Source organism: Lipotes vexillifer, unplaced genomic scaffold (assembly GCF_000442215.2).
Source record: "Lipotes vexillifer unplaced genomic scaffold, Lipotes_vexillifer_v1.1 scaffold1544, whole genome shotgun sequence".
Taxonomy (NCBI): Eukaryota; Metazoa; Chordata; class Mammalia; order Artiodactyla; family Lipotidae; genus Lipotes; species Lipotes vexillifer.
In genome coordinates, this window is record NW_006791108.1 from 532810 (window position 1) to 548412 (window position 15603).

The 15603-nt window shown below is 39.7% G+C and overlaps 1 protein-coding gene across 1 annotated transcript in view; it reads right to left on the minus strand.

Moving 5' to 3' along the window:
• LOC103081973 (histone-arginine methyltransferase CARM1-like) overlaps positions 1-15603 on the minus strand; it is a 167804-nt gene that overhangs the window by 142851 nt on the left and 9350 nt on the right. The window contains exon 2 of the mRNA XM_007464199.1: positions 13655-13780. Within this exon, the coding sequence (XP_007464261.1) occupies positions 13655-13780 (126 nt within the window). The remainder of the gene's footprint in view (positions 1-13654; positions 13781-15603) is intronic.

Consider the following 15603-nt stretch of genomic DNA (forward strand, 5'->3'; position numbering starts at 1 on the left):
TCTTCCCAGACCGGAGCACGAACCCGTGTCCCCTGCATCGGCAGGCGGACTCGCAACCACCGCGCCACCAGGGAAGCCCCGAGAATATTCTTATTTGTAGGCTATACCTCGTGAAACACTAAAGAGTAAAGAAGTATGACATATGCAAATTACTCTCCAATGGTTCAGGAATATAATAATATGTGTTTATATATATGTACAGACATAGACAGAGATGGATATAATATGAAAAAATGTAAAGTAATGAACCTATTCAAAGGGTATTCAGAAGTTCTCTGTTAAGTTTATGCAACTTCTCTGTAAGTTGGAAATTTTTTCAAAACAAAAAAAGATAAACTTCTCCAAGATTCATAATTCCCAGAATAAGGTTCACCTGTGTCTTTCTTTTTCTCACTTAGTGGAATGTTGATAAGAGTGGGCTTTTCCATGTTTCTATTATCATCCCAATTAATGACATGAGTTTTCTAGATTAAACGTCAACCCACGAAGAGTGCAGGGGCAGATGGGAAGCTGTTGGAAGAAAAGAGCCTTACATTTTCTCTTTGTCACTTGGGCAACTTCCTTCATATCTATGAGCCTTAGTGTCTTTGTGTAAAATTGGGAATAAGTAATAATAATATACCAACTTCACAGGGATGCTGTGAGGATTACAATAAGAAAAAGTATAAATACATAGTTGTAAAAAGTATATTAAAAAGTACATACATAATGTTCAGGCAATGCCGGGCCTCTGCTTCATGCCCTCAGATACTTTCAATCTCCCTTAAAATCCTCACCATGACCTCCAACGTCTCACCTAATCTGGACTCTCGTTCTCTGATCTCACCACTCTCTTTCTCCCATTTCATCTAGTCCCTCTGTTCTTAGTGCCATTCTGCAAGCATTCTCTGCCTCAAGGTCTTTGCAGTTCTGTTTGCCTGTCTCGACCACCCTTAGCCCAGGCACACACAAGGCTCCTCCCCTCCGCTACAGCTCTCTACTCAAAAGACAGATGTCTTATCAGTGAAGCTTTCCCCCTACTGACAAAACAGTAAACACACTTAATTCCTATTCTCTGCCTCTTTCCCCGATTTATTTTTCTTTTCAGGGCTTATCACACACAACCCACTATATATGTCCATTTACTAATTGTCTGTGTCCTCTTAAAATGTCAGCTATATGATTGTATGGACTTTTATTTATTCAGCACTGTATATTTAGCACATAAATAAGTGCTTGGCACATAACACTCTCAATATCTGTGGAATGAATGAATGAACAGGAAGTAAATCTTGCACATATCTAGTACATGCATAGTCAGTGCTTCACAGAAATCATCTTAAGTCCATTTAATTAAAATGTTTTTTTCTCTGTTGACATCTGTCATTATTAAATATCCCCACTGCTTCTAAACGAATTTAAATGCACTGGATTTCACCGTAGTCTTTGAGATCACTGGCGATTATTAAATATGTAACCAAATCAGGCTTGCACATCACTGAGTCACAATTTTGAAGAAGGAAAGGAGGGAGGGAAGAAATATTCCTCACACAGACATCTGAATATTTGCTCATTTCTTTCTTAGTAGTTCCACCCAATTATCAAGACAGGGCAACTCCCCAGTAAAGTTGGATTTTCTTTCTTACCCAAGTTACAGATAATTGGCAGCTGTTCACTCACTTCTAAATATAAAATAGCACCCTCACATTTCAAATGCCACATCCTCTTACTCCAGAAAAGCAGAGCACATCTCAAAAACTCAGCGATCGTATCTGATGGGCAGTGACACCAATAGACAGTCTTCTGTCAACACCCAGGCTGACAAATGACAATCAATATCCCACCGCCACATGGGACCCCCCGAGTCACAGCCAGCTTGTTCCTCACTTGCCACTACCTTCCTGCAGCTGTAGATTCCAGCCTGAATCACGACCTGCCCTGACAGATCCAGAAAGAGGGGTCAGCTGCTTGGCTTGCTCCGTTTCCAGGGCCAGAAAAATCAGACAGGCAGCCAACTCCCCACGGACTTTCACTGAGTTTGAAAGCTACTATTCAATTAAACCATGGACGACCACTAATTTGCAAACGTATGCATTTGCAATCCTTTTGGTGCTGGGATTCACTTTCAGCAGAGATCAAGAGACACATGAACTCCAGAATTAGGAAGATGTCATGAGGCATCCTTGGCAAAATCCTCAAGTCAGAAACTCCTGTTATCAATTATTTTTCCTTCTTACAGAGGAATGAGACTAATAAATTATAGCCAGTGCTCTAAAGCATGGTGAGCCCAAGTCTTGGTGCTCATTCCTAAAGTACAGATTACACACTAAACCAACTAAGAATTCATTATACGAGAATTGGTCCAATCCAAAGGGCTTCTTATTTAGAAACTTCCTTCCCTGCTTTTTTTATTGGTATAAACGGATTAAGAAGTATCTTAGTATTCTGAATTACTGAGCCCAAACTCTCTGTCTCAAGAAATGTAATGGAAAAGATTAGTATACTCTCTCTACTTGTCACCTAAGTCAACAGAATGATGACAGGGACCCTGGTGTAGGATCAGGGCCCCCAGTACTAAGTGAGCCATGTTGGTTCTGGGCCTTATGACTGTCCAAGCTATTTAAGATTATATCCTTTAGGTAGAGGGACAGAAGTAGTGTGGTAGTACATGGCAACTGCTTGGCCACTGGATGCGACAGAGAATAAAATACGTCCCAAGTTCTTTACGCTTTGTCTATCGAAATCTCAAATTTTCCATTTCACTGCAATTTAAAGACTCAAAGATAAGTTTCAACCAGAAAATGAAGGCAGCCTCAACTTTGAGAGTCCCTAAACATGAACTTCCCAGGCCTGCTAAGGCTTTTGGTACCAACTCTGAACAGCACCATAAGATTGAAACATGGATATCATAGAAATGTGAATTCTATCTATAGTTTTCCAGTATGGTTTCCTTGAGCATTAAGGGCTCTAAGTGAGAACACATTAAAAGAAAGGTTTTCCATTCAGTCTTCTTGCTGTGCAATTGCACCTTATTCTTTTCACTGGTTTCTTTCTTAAAACTAAATGTGTCATTACAGAAGGATGCACTGTGGTGTTGGAGTAGGTAACGCTAGATTTAAATCCTTGATCAGTAATTATTAGTCATATTACCTGAAGAAAGTGACAGATTTTCTCTGAATCTCAGTTTCCTCATCAGTAAAATGACCAGTTAAATCCTTCCTTAAGTGGACACTATATTAGATGAGACAACAGGTTTAACGTTTATAGTATAAAAAGTCAAAACAACATTTTGCTCTTAACTTGGTTATGCTGATCACATAGCCCAGAAAAAAATTTCCATTTATTAAAGCCTTGAATTACTGAAATCCATAAACTACCAAAAAATTATAAAACACTCACATGCTGAGATAAGCCACATCCTGATTTTCATTACCAAAGATAGGAATTTCTTGTTTTATTAAAACTGACTCAACCATAACCCAATCAGAACTGCAGACTGTCCAACAATTATACACCAGGGCTTCCCTGGTGGCGCAGTGGTTGAGAGTCCGCCTGCCGATGCAGGGGACACGGGTTCGTGCCCCAGTCCTGGAAGATCCCACATGCCGCGGAGCGGCTGGGCCCGTGAGCCACGGCCGCTGAGCCTGCATGTCCAGAGCCTGTGCTCCACAACGGGAGAGGCCCGCGTACCGCAAAAACAAACAGACAAAAATCAATTATACACCAGAAAAATGAACAACTGCAAGAAATGGATAAATTCCTAAAAATGTACAATCTGCCAAGACTGAATCAGGAAGAAACAGAAAATATGAACAGACTGATGACCAGTAATGAAACTGAATCAGTAATTTAAAAACTCCCAATAAACAAAAGTCCAGAACCAAACAGCTTCACAGGTATGCTCTATAGACATTTAAAGAAGACTTAACACTTATCCTTCTCTATTAAACTCAAAAAATTAAAGAGAAATAAATGCTTCTGAACTCATTCTATGAGGCCAGTATTGCTGTGATACTGAAACCAGACAAAGACACCACAAACAAGAAAATTATAAGCCAATATCATTGATTAACATAGATGCAAAATCCTTGACAAAATATTAGCAAACCAAATTCAATAATACATTAAAAGGATCACACACTACAGTCAAGTGGAATTTATCCCAGGGATTCAAGGATGGTTCAATATCTGCAATTCAATCAACATGCTACACCACATTAACAAATTGAAAAATAAAAATCATACAGTCATCTCAATAGATACAGAAAAGGCTTTTAACAAAATTCAACTTCCATTTATGATAAAAACTCTCAACAAAGTGGATACAAAGAGAAAATACCTCAACGTAATAAAGGCCATATGTGACAAACCCACAGCCAACAACATACTCAGTGGTGAAAAGCTGAAAGCATTTTTTCTAAAATCAGGAACAAGACAAGGATGCCCACTCTCTCCACTTTTATTCAACATATATTGGAAATCGTAGCCATCACAATAAGAAAAGGAATATGAATTGGAAAAGAAAAGGTAAAACTATCATTGTTCACAGAAGACATCATACTACATAGTGAAAATCCTGAAGATGCCACCAAAAAACTATTACAACTATTGAATGCATTCAGTAAAGTTGCAAGATACAAAAGTAATATACAGAAATCTACTGCATGTCTATACTCTAATAACAAACTATCAGGAAGAGAAATTAAAAATACAATCCCATATTCAATTGCATTAAATAATAAAATACCTAGGAATAAATCTAACCAAAGAGGTTAAAGACTTGTACTCTCAAAACTATAAGACACTGATGAAAGAAACTGAAGATGACACAAGCAAATGGAAAGATACACCATGCTCATGGCTTGGAAGAATTAATATTGTTAAAATGACCAAAGGCAATCCACAGATTCAGAGTAATCCCTGTCAAAATACTAGGGGCATTTTTCACAGAACTAAAACAAATAATTTTTAAATTTGTATGGAAACGTAAAAGACCCTGAATAGCCAAAGCAATCTTGAGGAAGAAGAACAAACTATACTACAGAGTTATAGTGATCAAAGCTACAGTGGCACAAAAACAAACACACCGTCAATGGAATAGAGAGCCCAGAAATGAACCCACGTTTATATGATCAAATATTATATGACAGAGGAGGCAAGAATTTACAGTGGGGAAAGACAGCCTCTTCCATAAATGGTGTTGGGAAAACTGAACAGCTATGTGCAAAAGGATAAAACTGGACTACTTTCTTACACCATATACAAAAATAAATTCAAAGTGGATTAAAGGCTTAAATGTAAGATCTGAAACCATAAAAGCCCTAAAAGAAAACACAAGCAGTACTCTCTCTGACAGCTTAGCAATATATATATATATATTTTTTTGATGTGTTTCTTTAGGCAAGAGAAACAAGAGCAAAAATAAACAAATGGGACTATATCAAATTAAAAAGCTGTTGCCCAGCAAAGGAGACTATCAACAAAACAAAAGGCAGCCTACTAAATGGGAGAAGATATTTGCAAATGATATATATGATAAGGGGCTAATATCCAAACTGTACAAAGACCTCATACAACTCAACATCAAAAAACAAACAAACAACCTGAGTAAAAAATGGACAGAGGATCTGAATAGACATTTTTCCCAAAAAGACATACAGATGGCCAACAGACACATGACAAGATGCTCAACATCACTAATCATCAGGGAAATGTAACTCAAAACCACAATGAAATATCACCTCACACCTGTCAGGATAGCTATTGTCAAAAAGGAATAAATAACAAGTATTGGAGAGGATGTGGAGAAAAGGGAACCCATGTGCACTGTTGGTGGAATTGTAAATTGCTATAGCCATTGTGGAAAATAGTGTGGAGTTTCCTCAAAAAATTAAAAATAGGCTGCCATCTGATTCAGCAATTTCCCTTCTGTGTATTTACTCCAAGAAAACAAAAACACTAATTCAAAAAGGTACATGCACACCAATGTTTATTGCAGCATTATCTACAGTAGCCAAGAAATGGAAGCAGCTAAGTGTGCATTGATGCATGAAATGGATAAAGAAGATGCAGTATATATATACACTGGAATATTACTCAGCCATAAAAAAGAAATCTTGAAATTGTGACAACATGGATGGATTTAGAGGGTATTAGCTAAGTGAAATAAGTCAGATGGAGAAAGACAAATACCATAATGATCTCACTTATATGTGGAATCTAAAAAACAAGACAAGTGAACAGACAAAAAATGAAAACAGACTTGCAGATACAGAGAACAAATGAATGGTTGTCAGATGGGAGGCAGGTGGGAGGTGGGGTGAAACAGGGGAAGGGGATTAAGAGATATAACCTCCAGTGATAGAGTCACAGGTGTAGAAAACAAACTTATGGTTACCAGGTGGGGGGGAGGGGGGAAGTATAAATTGGGGGATTGGGATTGACATATACACACTACTACATATAAAATAGATGATAACTAATAAGGACCTACGCAGGGAACTCTTCTCAATACTCTGTAATGAACTATATGGGAAAAGAATCTAAAGAATAGATATATGTATATGTACAACTGACTCACTTTGCTGTACAGCAGAAACTAACAACATTTTAAATCAACTATACTCCAATACAAATTTTTAAAAAAGAAAAAGAAAAATGCCACAGGGATATAATGTACAGCATAAAGAATATAGTCAACAATAGTGTAGTAACTTTTTATTTTCTGGCCACGCCTTACAGCTTTGCAGGATCTTAGTTCCCCGACCAGGGACTGAACCTGGGCCAAGCCAGTGGAAGTGCTGAGTCCTAACCCCTGGACTGCCAAGGAATTCCCAACAATGTTGTAGTAACTTTGTATGGTGGCAGATGGTTACTAGACTTATCGTGGTAATCATTTCATAATGTAAGCAAACGTCAAATCACAGTGTAGTATACCTGAAACTAACATGTCAACTATATTTCAATAAAAATAAATAAACAAATGCACATACTATAAAGTCAAATGGGGAAAAAAAAATTCCCCCATGCTCTTTTACAGTCAAGCTCACCCTAACTCCCAGCCCCAGACAATCACTGATCAACTTTCTACAACTATAGATTAACTATGCCTGTTCTAGAATTTTATATAAATGGAATTATACGATATGTACTCTTACATACCTGGTTTATATCGCTCGATTTAAAACTTTAGAGATTGAGTTGAGTTCACCAGTCATTCATTTCTTTTTATTAATAAGTAGCCTTCCATTGTATAGATATGTCATAGTTTGCCCATTCACATGCTAATGAACAGCTATCTGAGTTGTTTCCAGATTTTGGCTATGGTAATAAAGCTGCTATAAAAATTCCTGTACAGGTCTTTTGGCATACACAATGTTTTTCTTTCTCTTGGGTAAATATCTTGGCATGGATTTGCTGGGTCACAGAACAATGCATATTTAACTTTTTAAGAAAGTCTCATTTTCCTCTAGGTCTCACCCACAAACAGAATGGTTGCCAGTAAGTTGTATATATGTAATAGCAATTGCTATGTCATGTTTTAGGATGAGCAGGAGGGGTACCTGCCTGCACCCCTTTGGGATGGGGGTGCAAGGGGGCTACAAATGCTAGAATGAAGGATAGCTTTTCTGTGAAGTAGAAGCACATATATTAGCAGTGAAATTCTTCCCATTTTTTTCAGTCTCTTTACAGGTATCCTCTGGTTTTTCCCTGGAAGTAAAATGCCTGTCACACTTTCTGCATGGGGATGAAGGAAGGAGGAGAGAGGCTGTAGAGAGCCTGCTGATAGCATCATCAGGTAGAGAGACATTTAGTTCATCCCATCTGGCTCCCCCGTCCTCACTGCTAGCCTCCATATCAGTGTCTGATTGAGTCTGGAGCCCCTGGGGTTCTCTTTTATGACAGCACCCACTCACAGATTCTGAGCTGCTGCTGCTTCTCTCTGATCACTCATCTTCTAGGAATTTGTTGAACTTGCATTTCCTGATGGTCCTTCCTTCATTCTCTTCACTCTAGCTGTGTCTGTTATTTTACTGAGGTGTCAGGAGAGAGGAGGAAAATGATTGTCTTTGGTATGTAGCCCTCACCCAGAAGTCAATGGATCCGATTCAGTGCACTAATCTTGTACTACATTTTGCGACTGAAACTTCCCTAGCCAAGCTCATCAATGACCCTGCTGTTTAATCCAGCACACACCTTTATGTCTTTTCCTACTCAGTCTCTCTGTAACATCTGGATAACCTTGCTCCTTTCTGAAGTGTGCTGTTGATTTCCACAGTACTACTCTCACTTGGTTTTCTCCTGCCTTTCTGGCTGCTGCTTTCAGTCTCATTTCCACACTTCCTGTTCTCTGCCCATAAATGTCGGTGGTTCCTTAAGGTGTCTCTTTAGGTCTTTGTTTTTTCTCACTCTATATAATATTCTCCCTAATCTTGTTGCCCAGTGTGCTCTTCTAAACCCCATTCTTGCCGTGTTTAAACAGTCCCTTTCCTGAGAAGCCTTCCTCGACCCTCAAGGCTGAGGTAGGTGCCCTGACTAATGTCCCCACAGCACTTAAGAGACTCGTTCAGAACTTCTCATACTGCTTGCTCATGAATCTGTTGCCTCCTCCAACCTTAAGATCTCTCAGAGTCCGAGGCTGTGTTTTTCATCCGGAGCAGCCCACCTGGGATGTGGATGGTGATCCATAAGTATTTGCTGGACTGAACTGAGACAACAGATATTTTTAAATGCTTTGTGTTTTATACATGTTATTACTAGGAATAACAGTAAAATTTGCACTTTGAAGAAAAAATTTGCCAAGAGAAAGATAAACCTCAAGTTAATCAGAGAACACCAAATTCTTAATTGTGTAACATAAGTTAATGATGTGCAGAAATTAATGATGCAGTGCACAAATTAATGACGCACATTTTCATGCGAAAATTATATCCTCTTCATTCCTTGGCACCTCTACAGAGCCAAAACCAATATAGATTTCACCCATCAAAAAAGTCTCATACCCATGTCCACAGCAGTATTATTCATGGGGGCCAGAAAGTAGAAGCGACCCAAGTATCCACTGATGGATGAATGGATAGACAGGGTGTGCTGTATGCACAGAATGAAATATTACTCAGCCTTAAAAAGGAAAGAAATTCTGACACATGTGATAACATGGATAAAACATGAGGACATTATGCAAAGTGAAATAAGTCAGTCACAAGAGTACAGGTACTACAGAATTTCGTTTCTATACGGTACCCTAGAGTAGTCAAAGTCACAGAAACAGAAAGTGGAATGGTGGTTGCCAGGGCTGGTGGGGAGGCAGGGAATGGGGAGTTGTTATTTAATGGGTGAAGAGTTTCAGTTTTGCAAGATGAAAAGAGTTATGGAGATGAATGGTGAGAGTTGTACGACAATGTGATTGTACTTAATGCCACTGAATTGTACTCTTAAAACGCGTTAAGATGGTACATTTTAAACTATGCATATTTTACCACAATTACAAATAAAATTAAAAAGTCACACACACACAAGGAATTGCATGCTGTCATATCTGACCTACAAATATAGCCTTCTCTCTGTATCTGGGAGCCAGTTCTTGTGAAAGCAGGACTTCCTCATATGTATTTTATTATTAAAGGTAAAACTCCCCCTCAGTACTCCAAAAATGTTTATTAAGTTGTTCTTGTTTGAATTTTAACGTGGAGGTCCTACTAAGATGTTCACACAGACTTATCTACCACAGCTTGCCTGAGAAATGCACCCTACAAGCTCCTTGGGTTCAGGCCTATCTTTCCTGGCTACTGGGGCGAGTCTAACTGTGCTAAGGTAGTAATTGGTACTCACTGAGTCTGCTTTTAAATTATTTGTTGTTCATTGCTATCTGGATATCTAGCTTTATTTCTGCCTCAAGCCTATTTGAATTATTTCTGTCTATTGGATGTCTAATCCCCTCTAACAAATGAAAAGTACTGAGAGGTTGGTATTCATCCTCATTTGGTATTGTCTGTCTACAGTTTTGGAGATATCTTAAATGACTAAAGCACCTACTTATCTATAACTTAGGTCTACATTTTACCAAGACTAGGGGCCTATCTCTATTGAACTGTTAAGAGGGTTGCCTGTGGAACATGCTGTACTACTGATATTATTTTTCTTAGCTGTAGAAGGAATTCTAAAATGCCTTGTCCGTGAATGTCTTTCCTGGAAAATATGTTTGTGTCTGACTTGATTTGACCTAGGAATGAAGTTTTCTGTGCTATCATTTTCTGGAGTTTATAAATGATAAAATCCCCCTCCTCCTTACAAAGAAAAAGTTCTGGGAAATACTCCTCCATGGGTGTCTCTTTTTTAAATTTTTTAAAAAATAAATTTGTAACCCTTTTTTTTTTGCGGTACGCGGGCCTCTCACTGTTGGGGCCTCTCCCATTGCTGAGCACAGGCTCCGGACGCGCAGGCTCAGCGGCCATGGCTCAGGGACCTAGCTGCTCCGCGGCATGTGGGATCTTCCCAGACTGGGGCACAAACCCGTGTCCCCTGCACCGGCAGGCGGACTCTCAACCACTGTGCCACCAGGGAAGCCCTGTATCATTTTTTTAAATAAATCTGTAGTATTTCTTTTTTTAAAAATAAATTTGTAGCATTTCTTTCTTTCTTTCTTTTAATAAATTTGTCCATGGGTCTCTAGACGGGACTCAAATATGCCTTACTGGGTAGGCCATGAATGCCAGGCTTTCACCACTCTCCACCTGGGCTCTTTCTCAGGGTGGTGTATGCAGCAAGCAACCTTGAGGTATGAAGTAATATCTTCCTCTGGAACAAAGAGCAAGCCTGGTTAGTGCTTGCTATTAAACAGAAGTTCCCCAAGCTCAGTGTTCCTCTCCTGTAATGCACCCCACTGCATGTGCAGGCACCCATCTTATCCTCCACATCTGTCTGGGGGATTTGGGGCTTAAAGAACTCAGAGAAAATATGCTCACACTTTGGCTACTGCTCTTTTCCTGAGAGTCTAAAATGGTCTTTCACCTCTGCACCAGGAGTCTTATGTCTTCTGTCAGCATTCATGGAATAGTGGCAACCTAACTTGTTAGTTTACAAATCAGATAAAATCCAATTAATATTGTTAAAATGACAATTCTCACCAAACTGATCAATCTCAATCACAGTCAGACCAAGCACTTTTGTAGAAACTGACAACTTAATTATAAAATGTATATGTAAATGCAAAGGACCAAAAAGTCCTAGAACAATCTTGATAAAGGAGAACAAACTTAAATGGACTTCAAGTGTTACTTTAAAGGTGATCCAGACAATGTGATACTGGCACAAAGATAATCAAGAGGACAGAATAGAGAGCTCTGAAATAGACCAAGTCTATATACAATCATTTAACTTGCAGAAGTCTTTTCAACAAACAGGGCTAGAATAAATGGATATCCATATAGTCTAAAAATAATCTTTGGCTAAATACCTTACACCAAATAAAAAATGATTAAGACTGACTGTATACCTAAAATATAAAATCTGAAGCTATAAAACTTATGAAAGGAAATAGAAAATAAAAGGATAAACTGGCATTCATCAAAATTTAAAACGTCTTCTCAACATATCATTAGGGGAATAAATAAGCAAGCTATAGACTAGAAGGTAACACCCATTAATTACATATGTGATACATATCTGGTATCCTGGATATATAAAGAACAATTCCACAGATAAACAACCAGTTAGTAACAAGCAAATGATTTTAATTCATAATCATGTGAAAAACTGCTTAACATCATTAGGTATCAGGAAAATGTAAATTAAAACCACAATGAGATACAATTACACACCCACCAGAATGAAAAAACAACTTAAAAGACTGAACGACCAAATGCTGGCAAAGATGTGGAGCAATCAGAACTCTCACACATTATTGGTGGGAGTGTAAAATGGTATGACTACTTTGGAAAAAGTTCTGGCTATTTCTTATAAAACTAAGCATACACTTATTCTATGCCCCAGCAATTTTACTCCTAGATACTGATCCAACAGGAATGAGAAAATATATACGGTAAAAGAATATTCATCACAGCTAAAGATATAAAGAAGGAACCACAACAAGACGGTAGGAGGGATGGAGATGTCGTATATCAAGACCCACACCCCCAGGTGGGTGACCCATAAATGGGGAGATAATTACATTGCAGAGGTTCTCCCCAAGGAGGGAGTGGCCTGAGCCCCACAATGGGCTCCCCAGCCTGGGGGGTCCCACACCAGGAAGATGAGCCCCTAGAACATTTGGCTTTGAAGGCCAGTGGGGCTTACTTTCGGGAGTTCCAAAAAGCTGTGGGAAACAGACTCTGCTCTCCAAGGGTGCACACAAAATCTCACACACTCTGGGACCCAAGGCAGAAGCGGTAATTTGAAAGGAGCCTGGTTTAGACCCACCCACTGATCTTGGAGAGCCTCCCAGAAAGGCAGGAGGCAAATGGAGCTTACCCTGGGGACACAGACACTGGTAGCAGCCATTTGGGGAGCTCACTGTACCACATGGGCACTGGTGATAGTAAGCGCCATTTTGGAATCCTCCCTCTAGCTTATTAGTGCTGGGACGTGGCCCTGCCTACCAGCCTTTCAGCCTCAGTACTGGGATGCCTCAGGCCAAGCAACTAGCCAGGTGAACACGGCTCACCCACCAGCAGGCCCGTGGCCTTAAGACCCCCTGAGCCCACAGCTGCCCCTGTCCATCAGAGAGGCCGGGACCCAGGGCTGGCTCCACACACCAGTGCGCTAGCACCAGCCCTGGGACCCCCAGGGCCCTACAGCCAGAGACACTGGGACCCAGCTCTGTCTACCAGTGAGCCGGCATGAGACAGCAGTAGGCCCAGGACCTGGTCTTACCCACCATTGGGTGGATACCAGTCCTGGGTTCCCCTGGGCCCCAGCCCCACCTAGCAGCAGGCAGACACCAGCCCCAGGATCACTGAAGCCCTGCAGCCTGCCATACCAGGATTTAGCCTGCCCACCAGCAGGCCAGCACTAGCCTCCAGACTCACAGGGCACTGCAGCCAGATACCTGGTTCCCCCCAGCAATGAGCCAGCACTAGCTCTGGGGCCCCCTGGGCCTCAGCCTCACCCACCAGCAGGTCGACACAAGCTTTGGGACCCCCCGGATCCTACAGCCAGCCGCCTCATGACCCAGCCCCACCCACCAGAAGCCAGAAATCTTTCAGAGTGCCTTTGAGTCTTTTCTTAAAATACTTCTAGTTATACTTTAATTTACACCCCTATTGCTAGACATTTGTTGTCCAGAGTCTAAAAATGCTCAGCAAATGATTCAAAGACAAAAACAGGATGAAATCACTGACGCTCAAACTGAAAATCACATTTCAGCAAACTTCACCTTCAAGGAGAATCAACAACAGTGGTGAAGGTCTGGATAATCCTTGGTGTCCTTTCCTGCAGCTTTGGATGAAGGAGAACCAAAGCAGGGTTGGGGGGCGGGGTATTAGAATACAAAAGTTCTCACCGTCTAGGGAAGGCTGACTGTTCTCTAGCCACCACATCAAGTTAAGCACCAGAACCAGTTCTAAGTCATTCTATCAATGGATGGCAACTCACATCAGGAAACATGGTGCTGAAAGTCAACCAATCAGGAGATTTGCCTTTGGAAAAGCCAGGGGCTTGGAATAGACACAAAACTTACCAGCATGAGACTCAAACTTCAGCAAAGCACTGTGGTAGCCCAGAGAAATCAAGATGGACTCCTTCCCCACACAGCAACATTCAGTGTCTCTGTTGAGTGAGCATTTGAAGACACAGACACCATCAGCTATAAAAGGTGGGGAAAAAAAGGATTAGGAAAATCCATTTTGAGGACTATAAAAAGGTTCGGCCATTCCTGCATTTCTGCTTTCAAGGCTCCCCATTTCTATCTCCTTAATATAATGCCTCCTGGGACATAAGTGAACATGAGGATGAATGTAACCACGGTCAAAAAAATAATTCTTCACATATGGCTTAACAAAGGGCTCAAAACTGACTCTTGTCTCTTGCCTTTGTGTCTATCGTTCCATTCCCTATAACCCTTTATTCCCCACATCATTTTGTATCTCTTGACACCATCCTAGGAGAGATCAGGTAATGGTTTTCTGGGTGATTCTTGAGCACCTACTATGTGCCCAGGATGTCACAACAAATCTTCACTGTATGTATCATCACTGCCAGTGTTCTTGGGTGAATACTAGGAAAGGAGTTTAGGTCCAATATGCTAATAAGTGGCAGAACTGGAATTCAAACGCAGGTATTCGACTCCAACGCACGTTCTTCCTACCACAACGTGCAAGCAGGATAAAGAGGGAGATTCATTCTGCAAGCAGAACCCGTGGTAAGTGGCTGGGGTCTCATTAGATTCATCTATAGATAACTGGGAACTAACTCTCAATTCCTCTCTTTCCAGGTTAGACAGGGCTTTCACCTTGGGCAGCTGTAGTATGGTAGGAAGAGCAACGAAACTTGCAGTTTTGCTTTCATCTTTGATGTTTACTAACACTGGAACTTCAATCACCCGATCATTTTGAGCCACATTTCTTCATTATGTAAAATAAAAATACTGATGCTTATTTTATAGGCTTTTTGTGAAGACTGAATAATAACAGTGAAATAATTTCTAAAATCCTATTAAAACAATAAAGGACTATTATTATTCCTCTCATTATAAAGTAGATCTTAGTTTCTATTCTAAAATGTTCTCCTTTCTCCCTTCCAAAATTAAACAGAATAGTTGTGTTAACTTAGAAACATAATTATATATATATATATATATATATATATATATATATATATATATATATAAAATTCTTCTCTCACACATGCGCACACACACATTATATATATATATATATATATATATATATATATATATATAAAATTCTACTGTCACACATGAGCATACGCACATTCAAAACAGACACACAGAGTTAAAATGACCAAATATTTTCATCCAATATTTCACTCACAATTGAGTATATCCTGATGGAAGCATTCACAAATATTTTTCACAAAACATCTTGGCTGGTTAAATAGTGCAGATGTTTTGAAAACATTTTCCTGGCATAAAACATGATTACAGGTTTAGATATTACAGCCCAGTCAGTGTCTCAAAGGCATAAGTGTCTCCTTGCAGGGAGGTAGCCATGAATGTAGATACAGAAGAAAAGTTTGGGGTCTTTTAAACAATATGTTTCTTTTGAAATCAAAAGAAATATTTTCTCCAAGAAAGCAGGATTCCTAGCATTTACCAATTATTTCCTTTACGGTTTAGAAGTAGAATAAGAGAGAAGGAAGAAGGAATGAGGATTCTAGGCTTCTACAGTCCCTTGTACGTACATGACTATTATAGTCTGTAAGCTCTTTGTGGGCAGGGGCAATCTTACTTTATTTTTGGAATCAGTATCCTTTTTCCTCTGAATCAAAACCTAGCCCAGTACCTGGTATTTAATATCTGCTCCATCAGTGAAAGCATTTCTCCATGTATTGATTGCATACCACCACAGAACAGGTAAAAGGCTTTATATATATATATATATATATATATATATATATATTTTTTTTTTTTTTTTTTTTTTTTTTTTTTTTGGGGAAGGGGCCCCTCCC